Here is an 18,679-nt window from a genome sequence, read left to right as displayed (position 1 = left end):
AGAAGAATATCACAGAATCTCTGGTGAAATTATGATCCAGGATTCATTTCACATTTTAGTTGTCTAAAACGTTTTACATTTCTCTATAAAAAATTAAACCTTTAATATACTAAAATCTTAAAAACAATAAAAAATTTAACTGGAAAAATAACTCAATTTTAAGAGTTAGTCAAGGGAATATAAGTATATACTTTCAAAGACACACAAAATGAATGAAAAAATGCAGTTGTTCGAGCAGGTGCAGTGGCTCATGCCTGTAATCCCAGCACTTTGGGAGGCCAAGGTGGGCGGATCACGAGGTCAGGAGACCGAGACCATCGTGGTGGTGAAACCCTGTCTCTACTAAAAATACAAAAATTAGCCGGGCATGGTGGTGCGTGCCTGTAATCCAAGCTACTTGGGAGGCTGAGGCAGGAGAATCATTGGAATCCGGGAGGTGGAGGTTGCAGTGAACTGAGATCGTGCCAGTGCACTCCAAGGGTGACAAGAGCAAGGCTTTGTGTTAAAAAACACAAAATATGGCCAGGCGCACTGGCTCACGCCTGTAATCCCAGCACTCTGGGAGGCCGAGGTGGGCAGATCATGAGGTCAGGAGATGGAGACCATCCTGACTAACATGGTGAAACCCCGTCTCTACTAAAAAATACAAAAAATTAGCCAGGCGTGGTGGCGGGTGCCTGTAGTTCCAGCTACACGGGAGGCTGAGGCAGGAGAAATGGCGTGAACCCAGGAGGCGGAGCTTGCAGTGAGCTGAGATTGTGCCACCGCACTCCAGTCTGGGTGATAGAGTGAGACTCTGTCTCACAAAAAAAAAAAAAAAAAAAAAAAAAAACAGTTCTTCAAATATTATTCAACATGTAGAAGCACAAGAGTTAGTTTGACAGATCTCTTAACCAATACCAGTCACTGACTAACTTGATGATTTTGTTTGAATCAAATATTTTCACTGTGAAGGAAAATAGGACATGGCAAAATATTAGATTAAATGGTTGGTTTATGGTATAAAAGTTTAACATAGTTTTACAGGGTCTAACGGAGAACATAAATAAAATTTGGAGAAGGGAGAAGCTATTGATAGTTTTAAAAAATCATGTTATCCCTATCACCACACTATAAGTTTACAATTAATAAAGATAATTTGAAGAGTGCATGAATAAAGTCATATTAATAAAATGATTCATTTTCTTTTGTTTGACTCAATTTATCTATTTAATATGAATTAAATTTAATTTAGAGCAATGCTGTGAAAATACATACAAAGTCCATAAAATGAAATATGCTGTCCTTCAAAATATAAACATGCAAAGATGATACAACTACCCCATTGCCAGTAGTAACGCTTTCTGCTGATTTCTCTCCCCATTGCCAGTAGTAACACTTCCTGCTAATTTCTCTCCCCTGCGTACCTGTAACAGTGATTGATTTTTATTACTGAATAATCCACATTTTAAAACTTAGTTCTATAGCAAGCTTGTCCAACCCACAGGCCGTGTGATGACTCTGAATGCAGCTCAACATAAATTCATAAACTTTCTTAAAAATATTATGAGATTTTTTTTGTGTCGTTGTTGTTGTTTTTAAACTCATCAGCAATCGTTAGTATTAGTGTATCTTATGTGCTGCCCAAGACAAGTCTTCTTCCAGTGTGACCCCAGGAAGCCAAAAGATTGGACACCCCTGTTCGATAGCAGGGACTCTTGAGATGGTTGAGTGTGATCTGGATTCAGATAAAATAACACAGAATAAAACTTCTCTGTATAGAGCCTGTTGATTTGTCTGGAGACTACATACCATAATTACTGGAAATCAAACCTTAAAAAAATCTAACAACTGACAAACAGAATTATATTTAAAGGTCAAAGAAAGATGTAAGTTCATTAATCCTCAGGAAATAGGATGTCCTCCTTGACACCTCAGTCTCAAAAACCCCACCTTTTCCAAATAGTTATACTGCTTGTATTACTACTTTCCAATATATCTTAGAACTCTAAAGCTAGTAAAAAAAGAAGGTAATACCCATAGCCAGAGGGCCCACTTGGCAATGTGGTAGGACAACGAATGAAGGAGTGGCTCTAGACACAGTCTCCCTGAGGGCTGTGAGCAGGGAGCCCACTTCACTTCCCTAAACATGTACCATCGTCCAGGAACAGGCAGTTAGGTATGGTGAGGATGAGAAGTACTGAGCTAGACATGACTGCCTCTAGCTATGAGAATTCTAACATGTCAGCCTCTCTGATTCTCAGTTTTACTGTACAGAAATTGAGTAACAAAAGTTTTAAGGTCCCAGAAGCTCTAAAATGATTTTACTCCCCATGATTTTCATGTTTACTCTACTTTTCAGAGAGTTTTGTTGATGATCAAATAAGGATATATATGAAAGCACTTTATAAATTTTCATACAAATGCAAGTTGCTGTTATTGTTTTATAGATTTTCTTTATTACACTAGAAAAGTATGGAAACAGTTTTGATATACAATATAAGATGCTTACTACATGGTGAGGCATTTAGATGGGCTATACCCTAAAATTTAACAAAAATGTTAAAATTATATTTTTTCTTATAAAAATTACTCAGGGAAGATGCTATAGTTTTAATTTTTATAGGATTATCTGATTTGTTAAGAACTTAGACTAACAGCTTAATGAACAGTTCTTAAAATAAGCATCTCATAGGAACTGTATCCAGCTTTTCTGGATACAGGTAACCTATTCCTCATACAGATGCCAGCTGTATTCAAAGAAAAAAATACATTTTAGAATATCCCTTTTATATTCATTCCTTGGATAATTCTTTTACCCACAGCAGCAGTCGCCAACCTTTTTGGCACCAGGGACCAGGTTCATGGAAGATCATTTTTCCATGGACTGGGGGCAGGGGATGAGGAAAGGTGAATGGTTTTGGGAGGAAACTATTCCACCTCAGATCAGGCATTAGATTCTCATAAGGAGCTCACAACCTAGATCCCTACATGCGCAGTTCATAATAGAATCCAATGATGTCGCTGATCTGACCGGAGGCAGAGTTCATGCAGTAATGCTCCCAGCTCCATCACTCACCTCCTGCTGTGCACCTGGGGGTGTGGGTGGGGGGTTGGGACCCCTGATCTAGAGAATAAAATGTGAATTCCTCAGTGTGGTATGATTTGACCCAATCTACCTCTGCAAACTTAGTTCACCTTAAACACGTTCATCTCACCTTTTCCAGTTAAACCAAGACTCAAACCACTCCCTAGCCATACCAAGCTCTCTTCTAAGTACTGTTAAAGAAAAAAATTATTCAATGATACTTGTCAAAGCACAGTAAGAAAGACTTTATTCAGGGCTACTGCAGTAGGTACAGGGACTACTGCAATGGGATTTTGTAGCTGGGGAGAAAGATTGGCTGAAATCCAAATACAGCATGGGCAAGTGGGAGAGAGGGAAGTCAAGAGAAAAGGAGTAATCATGAATGGCTCCTAGTTATTCCTGAACAACTGTGTGAATGGCGCTGTGGAGTACTGGGATTAGGGAGACTTGGTAGTAGGGGAAGTGGAGGTGGAAGGAAGGGTTTTTGAGGCCAAAAAACCAAGAGTTCTATTTGAACATATAAAGTTTGAGAATGTTTTAGCTCTCCTATCCCTCTTTATTCTGGTGACACTTTGTTTACACTGTGATTTCAGAATCTGTCACATTCTGACTTAATTTGGTGCATACTTACTTATCTCCCTAGCCAGACTAGAGATTCCTGAAGGCAGAGACTGTAACATTTACTCCACAGGCTAAATAGAGGGCCTTAAACAAAGTGGTCACTTAAAATGATTTCAGAATGAATAAATGAAGTATTCTAGAAATTGTGAGGAATACAAACCAAAGAAAAGAGAAATGCTTACTTTTCTAGTAGTCTCCGTTACCTAGAACTCATCTTGCATACGATCAATAAAAGTTACAACAGAACATAAATCCACTTCAGAGTCTAGCACTGCAACATGTAAACCCACTTACATATATATAAAATCAACCCTTACTCTTACGTCTCCTAGCATGAGTGCTACTGGGCTCATGCTTACTAGCTCTGTGTAAATAGCTTTCTTTTATACCGTCCAAAGGCAAACATCGACAGATGTGACTTGCATATTTCAGATAGGTTTTCAGTGAGATTTTTATTTTTAAACATTCTATTTACATGATTTGTTTTTGTAGTCATGTATTTCAGATTCTAATAGATTATTTTTACAATCAACACTTAATTATTTGTCCACTTTACAAACTGATTTGAACGCTGAATAGAATCACAGAATTTTTAAGACAGAAACTCACCAAAGCCAGAGCCCTCACTTATTTGGAGGGATGAGAAAACTTTGGCCTGAAGAAACTGCTCAAGACTCCGCATTTGGAAATAAAGTTAGGTCTGAACACCAGCTCACCTGGTTCCTAAGGCAGGATTTTTTTTTTCATAAACACTGGCTTCTTAATAAAAGAGATTAATTTGGCCATTTTGAGATGGACCACATATTATGCTTTTGTAACTTTTCTGTTCAGTGATATCTCAATGACATTTCTAAGAAAGATATGCCTTAAAATGCGGTTAGGCATATTAGTAACCAAATGGCTTAATCGTCATGCTTCTAAGATAGTATGTGCAGGGATATAAATATCCCTCTTATGGTCTACATGGCCATGGAAACTGAAGTGAAATGGAGCTAATCCTATGTATAATCATGAAGTCTGAAAGGCTTGCCTTTATCATATCCCTCTTCCCCTTTAATTTGTCTCAGTGGTAATCCTTCTTCCCATTTCAAAGGCATTCCTACCTATTCCCTCTGCCCTTTCCCTTTACAAAAAATGAAAAAAAAATTTTTGTATTTATTATCTATACCTTGTTGGCAGACAGACATAAGATACTGCTTAAATGAATTTTAAACAATATATTAACTCAATCAGATATTTATCTTCTAAGCTTTTAATCCTGAATTGTGGAATGAAAAGTTTGTTCCCAGACAGTTGGTAGGGACAGAGTGGTGGAGAGAGGTTCCCTCCCTCCTAGTTATAAACATGACAAGGTCTGAAGCCAAGCCAAGTATCTATTTAGGGTGAAAAGAATAATCTAAAGAGGTAGTATATGATGCAGCTCCACTGGAAATAACAACGGCCAACATTATTACTTTAGTTTCTGCCAGATATCTGGAACACTACAAATTAAACATTTCTAAGGTTTGAGATAATTGTTACTAATTATTATAGTGACTTGAAATTAGATTTCAAAGTAGTTCAAAGTTAGCTTACACATATTTGTCACGTTTATAATATAAATATGTTATATTCATACAGTACCTTATGCTTACAGTGTTTTCATGTGTGCAATCTCATTTAAACGTCAACAATATATAATGTAAACATCATTTTCAGTTTTCAAATGAAGAGCCTAAGGTTTGCAGGTAATAAGGGTTATAAAAGGCACAGCCAGGGTTGAGCATAAGAGTTGTGAATCCAAGCATTTTCTCACTATAATATGTAACCTATACAGCAGTATTAAAATAACTTGTATATGCAAGTTCCAAATACTTTCAAGGTAAAAAAGTGGTATATATTGTCCTCAAATTTCTAAGTAAATTATGTTGATCTTCTCATACTCAAATTTTTTTCGTATAATTTTTGTAAAAGATAATTGTTTTGTTATTTTCAGCTTTCCTACCTTTCTAAAAGAATTCAGTAGTAGAAAAAATACTGTCAAAAACATACAGCTAATGAAAAGAAAAAGTCATCTTTCAATACCACAAACATTTCTCATTTAGATGTTTTTCCTTTGATATCCTTTTAAAACCTTATTGAAACTCATTTTTTTTTTTTTTTTTTTTTTTTTGAGACGGAGTCTCGCTCTGTCGCCCAGGCTGGAGTGCAGTGGCCGGATCTCAGCTCACTGCAAGCTCTGCCTCCCGGGTTTACGCCATTCTCCGGCCTCAGCCTCCCAAGTAGCTGGGACTACAGGCGCCCGCCAACTTGCCCGGCTAGTTTTTTGTATTTTTTAGTAGAGACGGGGTTTCGCCGTGTTAGCTAGGTTGGTCTCGATCTCCTGACCTCGCGATGCACCCGTCTCGGCCTCCCAAAGTGCTGGGATTACAGGCTTGAGCCACCGCGCCCGGCCTGAAACTCATTTAAAACATTAGCCAAAACAATTGTATAGTTCACTTCAGTGATTCAGTATAGTTTTGTAACAAGCTTTTTTGCATATTTTGTTAATTTGCCCTTTAATGGGATGTGACATCACTACAGGTTACATCCTATTTCTGCCAATATGTATTTTACCTTGGCTTTCCTTGAAATGAATTATAACATGGGATTATCCATCTATGATGAGTTCTTTAGCTGGGAAACTGAATCAGATTTAACGTCATAAAGGTTTAAAACTCACGTGTTTTGCTAGTTTTAAATTATTATCTGTTAACAGCACATAGGTTCAGTGTATCTACCGTTACCAAATCCAAACTTACTTTTGAAATAAACTTGGTGCTTTTAAAGAGATGCTAGAATAGAATTTGTCAAGTACGAAAACCGACCATTATGAGCTTTATTTCTAAAGAAGTAAGTGATATTCATCAACAAAATGAGCATCTATCTGAACATTTAAAAGAATTGTCAAAGTAAGAAAGGGGCTCACCAGTCTGAGTGAAACCAAACTGATGTAGAATCTCTTGAGCGGTCAGCATGTTTGACGGCTTTAACTTAGACTGTTGTGAGGAGACTGCTGGTGGTGAAGTAAATGAGAGATTTTTGTTGACCTGTATTAGGAAAACAAATCAGAAATTACAGTGTAATTTCCTGGATTACTGATGCAAAAACTGGATGAGATATATTTGTTTATCATACAAACCAGGACACATGATAGGTCAAAAGGAGTGGTAATCACGTACATGGTTAGTTTGTAAAGTTTACAAAAGAGAATCATTTTCATCAAGGAAAAAATATAACAGCAATTAGAACATAGCTATATGAAAATAAATCAGCCTTACTAAAGTTCACCATGGAACTGACATTATTAATAACTTAAGAGTGGTCTTAGGCATTTCTTACGCAAAGAAATGCAAGAAATAAAAATGACTCCTTGGCCAGGCGCGGTGGCTCAAGCCTGTAATCCCAGCACTTTGGGAGGCCGAGACGGGTGGATCACGAGGTCAGGAGATCGAAACCATCCTGGCTAACACGGTGAAACCCCGTCTCTACTAAAAAAATACAAAAAACTAGCCGGGCAAGGTGGCGGGCGCCTGTAGTCCCAGCTACTCGGGAGGCTGAGGCAAGAGAATGGCGGGAACCCAGGAGGCGGAGCTTGCAGTGAGCTGAGACCCGGCCACTGCACTCCAGCCTGGGTGACAGAGCCAGACTCCGTCTCAAAAAAAAAAAAAAAAAAAAAAAAAAGACTCCTTGACTGGTTCAATTAAGGAAGAGTAAAAATGTTTCACATTCACATTTCTCTAGCATTTTAGTGAAATAGCAGGTACTTCCTTTTCAGAGATGCACAGAAAACACCTGTACTACTCATGTTTATATACATCATGGTGACACAGATAACACAGCTGTAACCTAACTTGCCATGTGAAATAGTTTCCATTGCATCAAAACACCTTACTCTTAGGATACTGTTTAAACATATCATTAAAATAACAAGGAAAATTTCTGTATGTAAATACAATGTTCTATAACATACAAAACCTAGTATGATTATCTGAATGCACACTACCAATCTCACAGAAATGAAATGCATAATAAACACAACATTTTAACTATAGCTCTTGTAGGAAAATAAACAGTTCACTGAAAAAGCTTGCAATGTTTATAAGTAAATTCATCTTGTAAATCAAAATTCATTTCAGAAAAAAATCTATCTTTTTTTCATTATTAACGAATCAATCATTTTATCTTTTTCATTACTTTCAAAAAGCACAATAAAATGTGATCTATTTTGGAGAAATTGACAGTCTGATTTCTAATTCACTTCAAAAACGTAATCTGTAAATTAACAAAATGATAATTTATGGCATATAAATATTACTATATTAAAAGAGCCCCTTTCACATTTTTTTTGTTTAAATAATGAAAACCATACAGAGAAGTTCTACTGTGCAAGTACTTAAAATTTTCCTTTTGATGTTCTGTATAAGACAATACTGGGCTCTGGTTACATGCCCTTTATCTGATTCATTATTTACATATTTGTAAATTTTTTTCTACTGTCTGCTTTTAAACAGTGATAATAAACAGTATATCTTGGTTTAGGTTTTTCTCTTAGAGCAAAGCGTTAGCAAATTTGGTGAAAAAGTCAATTAAGACCATATGTTAATATAGTTCTCAGTAACTAAACTATTATGTCATCTCATTAAAAAAAAAAAGTATTTTCCAAAGTAGTTGGAGGGGCCAAATACCACATCAGTCCTAAAATATCACCCAGCTTTAAAAATTCTATCAAAATTCATTAAATACAGATCAAAATTGATCAGCGATAGTGATACAATACCAAAAACAAAAACTCATTTAATATCTTTGAGCTTCACCTTCCATCTTTAAATGGAGATAAGAAAAATAATCTCTATACTTCAACGGGAATGTGCCAGGAAAGCAATAATGATGAACTGGTATCATAAAGTGCTATTTGTATGTTAACCATAAAGCATTAATGAACATTAAATAAGAAATAGATTAAATAGAATATATTGGCAAGGGCAAACCATAAGGTAGTATACAAACAAGGGGTAACATCAGTTATTATTAACATCACTAGAAGTAAGGGTAATTAGGTATTTATGATGATGTGGCCAATTTTTCAGAGTTCTGTGCTTTCAAACGGAAAAGAACATATTTATCACTTAACTATCTCATTCACTTCTTTTTGGAATCATTTCTCAGTTTTACTTCTTGAAAATTTTTATCTTAAATATCAAGTAATGTATTTAAAAATCTGGTGCAAACAAACGTGTATGCTGGGGAAATGAAGATGTATCTATATACACACACATCTTTGCACACACATACATACACCTACATATATCCATATATATATATATATAGAGATAGATACATACACACATACAATAGCCATTTATAGTCTTCCTCTTCATAAATTGGTGTTAAAAACAAAAAATACCAGGAAAGCTAAAATAGGATACTCAACTGCCTCTGTTCAAACAGAAAGACTTGCCATTCTTTCAAAGCAAAATGTTGTTTTCTTTTTTTTTTTAAACCTACAACCTATAATTATATGTTCTTCCTAAACATTTTTATAATTCTGATCTTTCTTGACATATTTTTTTACAGACTATTCAAATGTCCATAAAGTGATGAGAGTAGTAACTTAACAGAGCAGATGATTTCTAAGGTTTGGGGTAACTGTTAATTATTATTGTTATTATTAGCACTTTGTTTTGAAATTAGAACTCAAACCATTTTCAAAGCTAGCTCGTACATATTTATTACTTCATCTAGAGGAAGAAAAATAATAATAACCATTAAATAGAGTGAAGCAATATCTATTTTTGAAATATGTGCTGTGGAAAAGAATTGCTTAATAATTTTACAACAACAGAAAGGTTGGTTAAGATAGTCTACCCTACACCAATCTACCCTCTTTTCACAACACACTTTTCTGTTTGCTTCATGCAAAAACCACAGTCTGCCAAAGTCAGTTTAAAACTAAAAGCATAAAAATTTAATGAAATTCATAATAAAGAAAAAAAATCACCTGGAACTTCTGCCAAGTTAATCATAAAACTGTTTTGCCTACTCTTTTAGGGTATAAACAGACAAGCAAAATATGCAAATACCAATTCTCTAGACGGGGGCGGAGGGGGGTTAATTTTCATGTTAAAAAGCTTGCTGCTCTGAACATAAAATTGAATGCACAATATTAAGCAAGCTGACAATTAGTTTCACTTTTAGTGATTTAAAACCTTTGGGAGATACATAATACTCATTTCCATATATACTTACAGGTCTAATTTTTTAGCTAATTTTAGATAACATGCTACATTCACCTGAAGAATTGTTTATGAAGCTTCAAGCTGTGATGATACCTCAAGTTGGTTTTAAATTATAATAGAAAGAATGTTAATGCCATCTGTATACTTAAAAGTTTACAAGTTCATCTCTCTCTCCCAGACAGCTCTCATATTTTTCCACTAATATGAACAATAATGTAGATAATATTTTAATCTGATGGCAGTTCTGGTGGCATTAGAAAAAAGAAACCAATAATATCCAGGAAGCTTTTTTTTTTTTGCAAATCATTTATCTGTTGTAAAAATTAAAATACCAGCATCAAAGAAAAAGTTAAACAGAAAACTTGAGCCAAAGTGAGGTTCAAGATATTTGAAGTCAGGTATGTTTTACATTCTTATACATTTTAAGAGTAGCTTATGCTCTTGTGATTTCTAGCTTAGTGAAGTCTAAGCAATGAGTAGCCTACAGTATTATAAAGAGCAATTCAAATATGACCTCTCAGTGCTCAGATGTTTTCTTTATAAGCCAGGACAGAGAAGTGAGGGATTTGGAAGAAAACACTGTAACTGTTAAAGAAAAATTTCTACAGCAATAAGATACCAGAAAAATCTTACCCCCAAACCACTTCATTACTACTACATTAGCTAAAACCAGTATTCAAGTTTGAATCAGTCACTATAAAGTTTTGGCTATATTTAATTAAGATTTCTGAGCCTCTGATAGGTACCAAGGACTGGTGGTTCATAGATCACTAATATGACACCTTCATGTCAATTTCAAAATTAAGATCTAGTCCTGGCTCAAACCAATTATCCAGCAATATTCCTTAGGGTAAAGCAATTTACCTCAACGCATCTTGGTTTTCTCAAAACCTTTACCTCCTTTTCTCTCTTAGTTGACTGCCCTGCTTCACAGAGAAAATTTGGTCTTGAACCCCTGAACTTCTCATTTCCAAACTTACGAAAGAACGGACCTCTCGCACCTATCCTTGTCTTTACTTCTAGGGATAGAGGAAGAGGAGCATTATGTTCAAGATTCATCCCTCAGTCCCCTTAGGGATATCCTTAAGTCTTTTCCAAATTCTACTTTCAGGCCAGGCCCAATGACTCATGCCTATAATCCCAGCAATTTGGGAGGCTGACACAGGAGGATCACTTGAGTCCAAGACCAGCCTGGGCGATACAGTGAGACCTCATCTCTACAAAACAATTAAAAATTAGCTGGGCATGGCAGTGCACACCTGTGGTCTCAGCTACCCAGGAGGCTGGGGCAGGAGAACTGCTTAAGCCCAGAAGGTTGAGGCTGCATTGAGCCCTGATGACGCCACTGCACTCAGCTTGGGTGACAGGGTAGAACCTGCTGCAAAACAAAAAACAATTTCTACTTTCAAATTCCTACTGGCTATTTCCCTGCAGGCTAGAAGCATAGACCCTTCTATTTTAGTACAAAAACAAAGAGTAAACAAACCAACTAAAACTCGCCCTCTGATTCCATTACTTCCTTAAAAGCTAAATTCCTTGAAAAACAGCACACAACTGCTATCCATATATCTGAATCCTTCAGTCTTCAACCGGGTACAACAAACCTTGTCTCCATGATAAAACTGAATCTGGACTTATGGTAACCCTGGACTTCAAATGATCAAATTCAGCAGATTGACTTAGGCCTCTTATCCTTCTTTGTTTCTGGAGAGCCATCTTCTCTTGGTTATCCTGCTATGTCCAGCCATTCCTCATCAGTGCTATTTGTTAGATCCACCGAGCTTGTCCTCTTCCTTCATATCACATAATTACACTGGGCAGAAACATTTGTTTCCATCAATTCATCTGCTTTCTAATGTTGATGTTTCTTAAATCTAAAACACATCTCCTGATCGTTAAGTTCAGAACTAAACTAAACTTTGCCCCACTGTTCACTTTCTTAGGGAAAGCCATCATTCTCCTCCTACTTGCCAAGGCCAGAAGGCTGGGACTCATACTAGATGGCTCAGCACGCTCCACATATAGATTACTATAGTTTGTACCACTCCTCCAGTTAAGCCAGTCTTCCAAATAGTGCCAAAATAATAAATCTTTTTAGAAAAACTTTTCTTTTAGGTTCAGGGGTGCATGTAAAGCTTTGTTACATAGGTAAACTCATGTCACAGGGACTTGTTTCATTGATTATTTCATCACACAGGTATTAAGTCCAGTACCTTATGGTTATCTTTTCTGCTCCTCTCTCTCCTTCCACCCATCGCCCTCAAGTAGACCTCAGTGTCTGTTGTTTCCTTTTTGTGTTCATAAGCTCTCATCTTAATTTGCAGTTATCCAGTTTTAGAATACCATGAAAAAATAACTTATTTTAAAATTATTTTTTTAAAAATAACTTTCCAAATAATTGAAAAACACTATTCTACTCAAATCTCAAAAATATCCAAATATATGTTTTAAACAGAAAAATTAAAAAATTATGTTCTCTGGATTCTCTATTTTTGAACCTTTAAACAAATGTTTTCAGTGAATAATATGTTCCAAGGTGGATTTGACTACAGTATACATTACCACTTTACCTTTACAGCATTCTTCCGCTAAACATAACTCAATCAACTTCAACTTGGCTGAATTTATATTCATCTAGGGTAGGTGATTTAATACTTCAAAAAAAAAAAAGATGGAGTTTCCTGGCTTCAAGAAGCTTACAGACGTGTGTGGAGGGACAGATTATATAAAGATTAGAAGCAAAAGCAGTATTATATAAAATTTAAAGAGACAGAAAAAGAGAGTGTGTGCTATTCCTCCTTGAGGTAATTTATAATCTAATGCCAAAAAGAAAAAAATTAAGCTGAAAGCTGAGTCATGCAAGAAGTTCCTTTTCTTTTTGTTCATAAGCAGATAGCTACAGATAAAAGGTTAATTATCTCCACAGGTAGCTTCCATGTTCACCTTATCTTCTGAAAAGTGTCGATTTACTGGATTTACTGAGTGTAAGATGAATACGTAATTGACTATTGCCCTACCTGCGCCTTTTCTCTTGCAACTTGTGGATTCAGTAATGTGACCATACCCTTCTTTTCTCCTCCAGCCTGTTTTTTTCCCTTTAAATACTGAAGCCCCCAAAATCATCTTTGGAGAAAGGCAGACCACAGACTGTGTCTGTGATTCGTGTTTTTTCTTCTGGGCCCCGTTCTTAACCTCAGCAAAATAAACTTCTAAACTGATTGAGATCTGTCTCAGAAACTTTTTGGTTTACAATTGTTTCCCCTTGCTTGCTCACTACTACTTAAGCAAAGTGGCCTTCTTTCTGCTCCTTGAGCATGCTAGTTTTCTTCCTAGATGAGGATTTTTGCAGTACATGCCTAGCTCCTTGTCAAGTGTTTCAGCAAGGCCTTCTATGACCATCCTCTTGAGAGCAGCTTCCCCTCCCACTCATTCTTTGTTCCACGAACCTACGTTATTTTCTTCACATCACTTATTATCTGAAATTACCTTATTTGTTTCCTTTTAAGATTATGTGTCTCTCTACAATAAAAGGTTCTTGTCCACTATTATATTCCAAGCACTTAGAAAAATACTTGGTAGGTACTCAATAAATACTTGCTTAAAGAATGCTAATGGAAAAAACAAATGAGCCTTCAACAATATAAAAATACTGTAGAAGGGAAAAAACTTATGTAACGGACACACGGTGAAAATTTATTATCCTAGATCTAATGGATGAGAAACTGCATAAATATACTCTGTTGTTAAGATTAAAGGCTTCGGACAAGGGTGCCAACACCAGTCAAAGGGCAAAGCACTCTTTTCAATAAGTAGTGCTGAGACAACTGGATAGCCTCATGCAATAGAATGAATGCGGACCTGTCCATCATACCATATACAAAAATTAATGCAAAATAATCACAGACTTGAATGTAAGATTTAAAACTATAAAAATCTTAAGAAGAAAACATAGGAGTAAATCTTTGTGACACAATGCTAGAAAATGGTTTTTTATACAACACAAAAAGCACAAGTGACAAAAGAAACAATAAACTGAACCTCATAAAAAAACCTTTGTGTTTCAAAAGATACCATCAAGAAAGTGAAAAGACAATCCACAAAATGGGATAATATATTTGCAAATCATCTAGCTCATAAGACACTTGTATCTAGAATATATAAAGAACTCAAAAGTAAACAATAAAAAGACAAAAAAAATCCCAATTTTAAAACCAGGTGAAATATTTAAACAGGCATTTCTCCAGAAAAAGAAGTACAAATGGCACATAAAAAATGCTCAACATCATTAGTCATAAAGAAAACGCAAATCAAAATCACTATGATATAACCACTTTTCACCCACTAGGATGGCTATAAAGAAGAGAATACAGGTGTTGGTGAGGGTGAGAAGAAACTGGAACCTCATTCGTACACTGCTGGTGGAATTCGAAAATGGTTCACATCCTCTGGAAAACGTTTTGGGAGTTCTTTAAAGTGTCAAACATAGTTACCATATATCCCAACAGTTCCACTCCTAGATAAACATCCCATAGAAATGAGTATATCCACACCAAAACTTATACACGCAATGTTCGTAGGAGTATTATCTTAATAGCAAAAAAGTAGAAACAACCCAAATGTTCATAAACTGATCAGATATAACAATACATAACCTATTCATACAATGAAATCTTATTTGGCAATAAAAAGTAGTGTAGTTGACCCTTGAACGACATGAGTTTGAACTGTGCAGGTCCACTTATAGGTGGATTTTTTCAGTAAGTTACACCAAGTGTGTCTGCCTCTCCTGCCTCCCCTCCCCACTTCTCCACCTCTTCTGCCTCTGCTCCCAGTGAAATAGCAAGACCTAACCCTCCTTTTCCTCCTCAGGCCATTCAATGTGAAGACAAAGGAAGACCTCTATGATGATTCACTTTGCTTAATGAATAGTACATGTATTTCCTCTTCCTTTTAATTTTCTTAATAACATTTTCTGTTCTCTGGCTTAAGAATACAGTATATAATACACATAACACATAAAATAAGTGTTAATGAACTGTTTACATTACCAGTAAGGCTTCCAGTCAACAGCAGGCTATGAGTACTTATTTTTTGGGGGAGTCAAAAGTTATACACTAATTTTTGACTGCACAGGGGGTTGGTCCCCCTAACCTCTGAGTTGTTCACTGATACATGTTACAAATAGAGGAATCCTGAAAACATTATTTTGAGTAAAAGAAGTCAGTTATAAATGACTAAATATCATCTGACTCCATTTATATGAAATGTCCAGATTAGCCAAATCTATAAAGTGTGTTAATGGATGCCAGGAATTTGGAGTATGTTCCAAGAGTTTGTATTTGGAGTCTGTATGTGTAGGAATTGGGAATGACTGCTAAGAGATATGAGACTTCATTCAGGGGTGATGAAAAACTCTAAAATCAGATAGTAGGGATGGTTGCAAAACTTTGTGAATATGGTAAAAACCAGTGAACTGTATATTTTAAAAGGATGAACATTACAGTACGTAAATTACAGCTCAATAAAACTATTATAAAAAAGAATAACTGAAGATACTAGTAAGGTTAATTTTTCCAGACACTGATTCATTTCCAAATTAATCATTTTTTCAATGAGTATTCTACCTTTATTCTACCTTTATTAAATACTAGGGATATGAAGACGAATGGCATGATCCTTCACCCTTGGGGAGTTTCCAGATTAGTAGAGGCTGTTCTCCATAAAGACTTGCTCAATCTGTGCAGGACATTTTATTCTTTGGACATTCAGACAGCATTCCAAAAGAAGAGTATGCAGTACATTTGTTAAATAAAGATAAATAGCTTTGAATTGCTAGTCAGAAAATAAATTGTATTTTTGCCTCCAATTTTATATACAATGCATACTTCAGAAGGTTTAGTAATCTTGGAGCTACAATCATTACACCAATCATTGCTATCAGGAACGTTTCCTGAACATCTGCAGCCCAAGTCAGAATATAGCTTGTTCTCTTTTTCCCCCTCGTCTTCCTTCCCCTCGTCTATATTCCATATCCTGTTGACTTGTGATAATTAGGTATAAAAGTGATGGGTTCTGTGACTGATGCTGGACAGCTCAGTGATGGGGTAAGTCTTGTATTTTCTGACACTTTCTTCCCTCCCTAAGATGCCTCATGAGGAAAGAGACAATAGCCTATTGCATTCCAAGTGCCTACTACCAAATGGTAGTAGGTGCCCACTGAATAAAAAAAAATTTCCATTGCACTGACATTATATGAAAAGTCTCTAAATATACTAACACCATTCTAATTCTTTCATTCTGGATGTTTTACCTTTTCTTTGTGATATATAATTATATTTGTTAAATGAATAGATGTCTAATTATTCAACTGAATTTTGGGAGTGGACAGAACAAGAGGGAAGGATGAACACATGTTGCCATTCCAACTCCTTAATTTATTTTCCCAACACCTAAGTTAAAAGTTATACATAAAATAACCTTGCTTGTAAAAGGAGGACAGCTGCTATGTTGAAAGTATCTAAGATACAATCTAGTTGAAACTGTTTACTAATCCGAGAGTCTTTTTGTACACTACCATTTTTAGATTAACTTGGGACCTTGGGCAAATCACTCAACCTGAATAAACCTCAGTTTCCTCCTTTCTAAAATTGGAATAACAATTATATCTAATCCATCTCTCAGGATTATTATACAGTACAGTTAAACGAGAAAAGAAACGTGAAAGACTTATAAATGAAAAAGAGCATTATCAGTACAATAAATCATTTATGTACAGCTTACATGCATTTCAATGCTTATACAGTTTACTCAGCATATACGTACTGGAACTGTATTGACTGGTGTCTTATACAAATTAAACATCATATAAAATTTTTCTCAGAAAATGGCATGACTTTGTTGATCCCTTACTGAAAGTATCTCAATCACTTAGTATTCTTAAATCTTTAAAAATGTGAAGCTACTTGCTAAATGATCACCCTTACTGAATTATCAGGTTCCAGCATTGTAATTCTTTGATAAACCTGAGCTCCAATAACGAAAGTACACATCAGATTAACTTTTATAAAGGTTCCCAACTCTATGAATGGTGCATTCCAGTTCTCTGGAGCATCACTATACCTTTAAAGTTATGTTCTTGGTAATAAAAACTACTTACTTTTGCAGCACAGGATCGTATCACCTCCTAAAAGAAATACAATAAAATAAGGAAGTATTCATAATTTCACTAAATAAAGTATTGACTGTTTTCAAAACACTCAGATGTTAATCTTCTAATAATCTAAATCAGCGTTTGGAAGTTTCTTTTTCCATTATCCTGCCGTTGCCTCTGTTTCCAATAAAAGAGACTTAATGACATGTTCAAGGTAAATCTAACTTGCCCAAACAAATGGCACTGTGAAACTCCTGAGGGCTCACAGGTTATCTGTTTCAAGAAAAACTTGCTCTTCAATCAAAAGAACAATAAAATTCTATACTAGAACACTAACAGGTGTAAAAGACACATGCTGAGTTACCTGCAATATATAATTATCTCTATAAATAATAATAGCCATATCATTCCCATATTATTTGTATCAGATGAAATCTAATATTAAATAGTAAACACTACTAAATGATAAAATATATGACTAGTATTGAAGGAGCTACAGAAAGGAACTCTGTACAATTCATGGTACAAGGCTAAGAAAAGATCATTTTGAAAGAGAAACTAGTAAAAGTTGACGTATTATGGACAATTTGAAAATTTGCTGCTAAGGAGACACTAAAAATACTCAAGTCCAGCCAGGTGCAGTGGCTCCCACCTTGTAATCCCAGCACTTTGGGAGGCCGAGGCAGGAGGATCACGAGGTCGAGAGACCGAGACCATCCTGGGCCAACGTGGTGAAACCCTGACTCTACTAAAAATACAAAAATTAGCTGTGCGTGGTGGCACGCACCTGTAGTCCCAGCTACTGAGGCAGGAGAATCGCTTGAACCCGGGAGGTGGAGGTTGTAGTGAGCCAAGATTGCGCCACTGCACTCCAGCCTGGGTGTCAGCATGAGATTCCGTCTCAAAAAAATAAAAAAGAAAAAATACTCAAGTCCAATTAGGAGTTAGCCAGCATGTATCATCAGCCTAGCACAGAGGTGGTGGAAAATGGTCATAATCAACATGGAGTTTAGGAAAAAAGAGAACTGAAAAAAAATAGATAATACTCAGTTATTGGGAGCATTACCACTTAGTCACAATATAAATCATTTAATTATTTATCAGCATACTTGACTGCATGTTGCTGCCACAGCAATACCTAAAAGCATTCTGCAAACTAGGTAAGACCTCACAGGTGGACAGTACCTTGAGAACCTCAGTGTATCACATTCTAAGCTTTTAGATCCAGAAATTTGATTTTATAAGTGCATCCACAGTTGCTCAAAATCTGGAATATCTATTAATTTTTTTATCTAGAAATTTCTAAGAGCCAGATACTGTGTCTAAAGCATATCAGTAATTCAGTCACTAAAAGGAGACAGTTAAACTGACTGTGGACATGGGAGTCCAACTATCTGGGCTGAATCCCAGCTACAGTGCTTACTACTTGTGTGATCCTGGTTATGCGGCTTGATCTCTGCAAGCCTCAAATTCCTCTTCTGGAAAATGGGAATAATACTCATCCCTATAGGACGGTTTGAGAATTAAATACGATAAAATGTAAAGCATTTAGCACAGTGCCAGAAATATATCAATTATTACTAA

The 18,679-nt window shown here is 35.8% G+C and overlaps 1 protein-coding gene across 1 annotated transcript in view; it reads right to left on the bottom strand.

Annotated features, from left to right (window-relative positions):
* The window catches only part of AHI1 (Abelson helper integration site 1), a 226,399-nt gene that overhangs the window by 118,228 nt on the left and 89,492 nt on the right, over nucleotides 1-18,679 (bottom strand). Inside the window, 2 exon segments of the mRNA XM_030929352.1 lie at nucleotides 6,636-6,756; nucleotides 17,102-17,128. Coding sequence (XP_030785212.1) covers nucleotides 6,636-6,756; nucleotides 17,102-17,128 — 148 coding nt within the window.

Source organism: Rhinopithecus roxellana, chromosome 4 (genome assembly GCF_007565055.1).
Source record: "Rhinopithecus roxellana isolate Shanxi Qingling chromosome 4, ASM756505v1, whole genome shotgun sequence".
Taxonomy (NCBI): Eukaryota; Metazoa; Chordata; class Mammalia; order Primates; family Cercopithecidae; genus Rhinopithecus; species Rhinopithecus roxellana.
The sequence above is the reverse complement of the archived record's forward strand: the minus strand, read 5'-3'. Positions and strand labels throughout refer to the sequence as shown.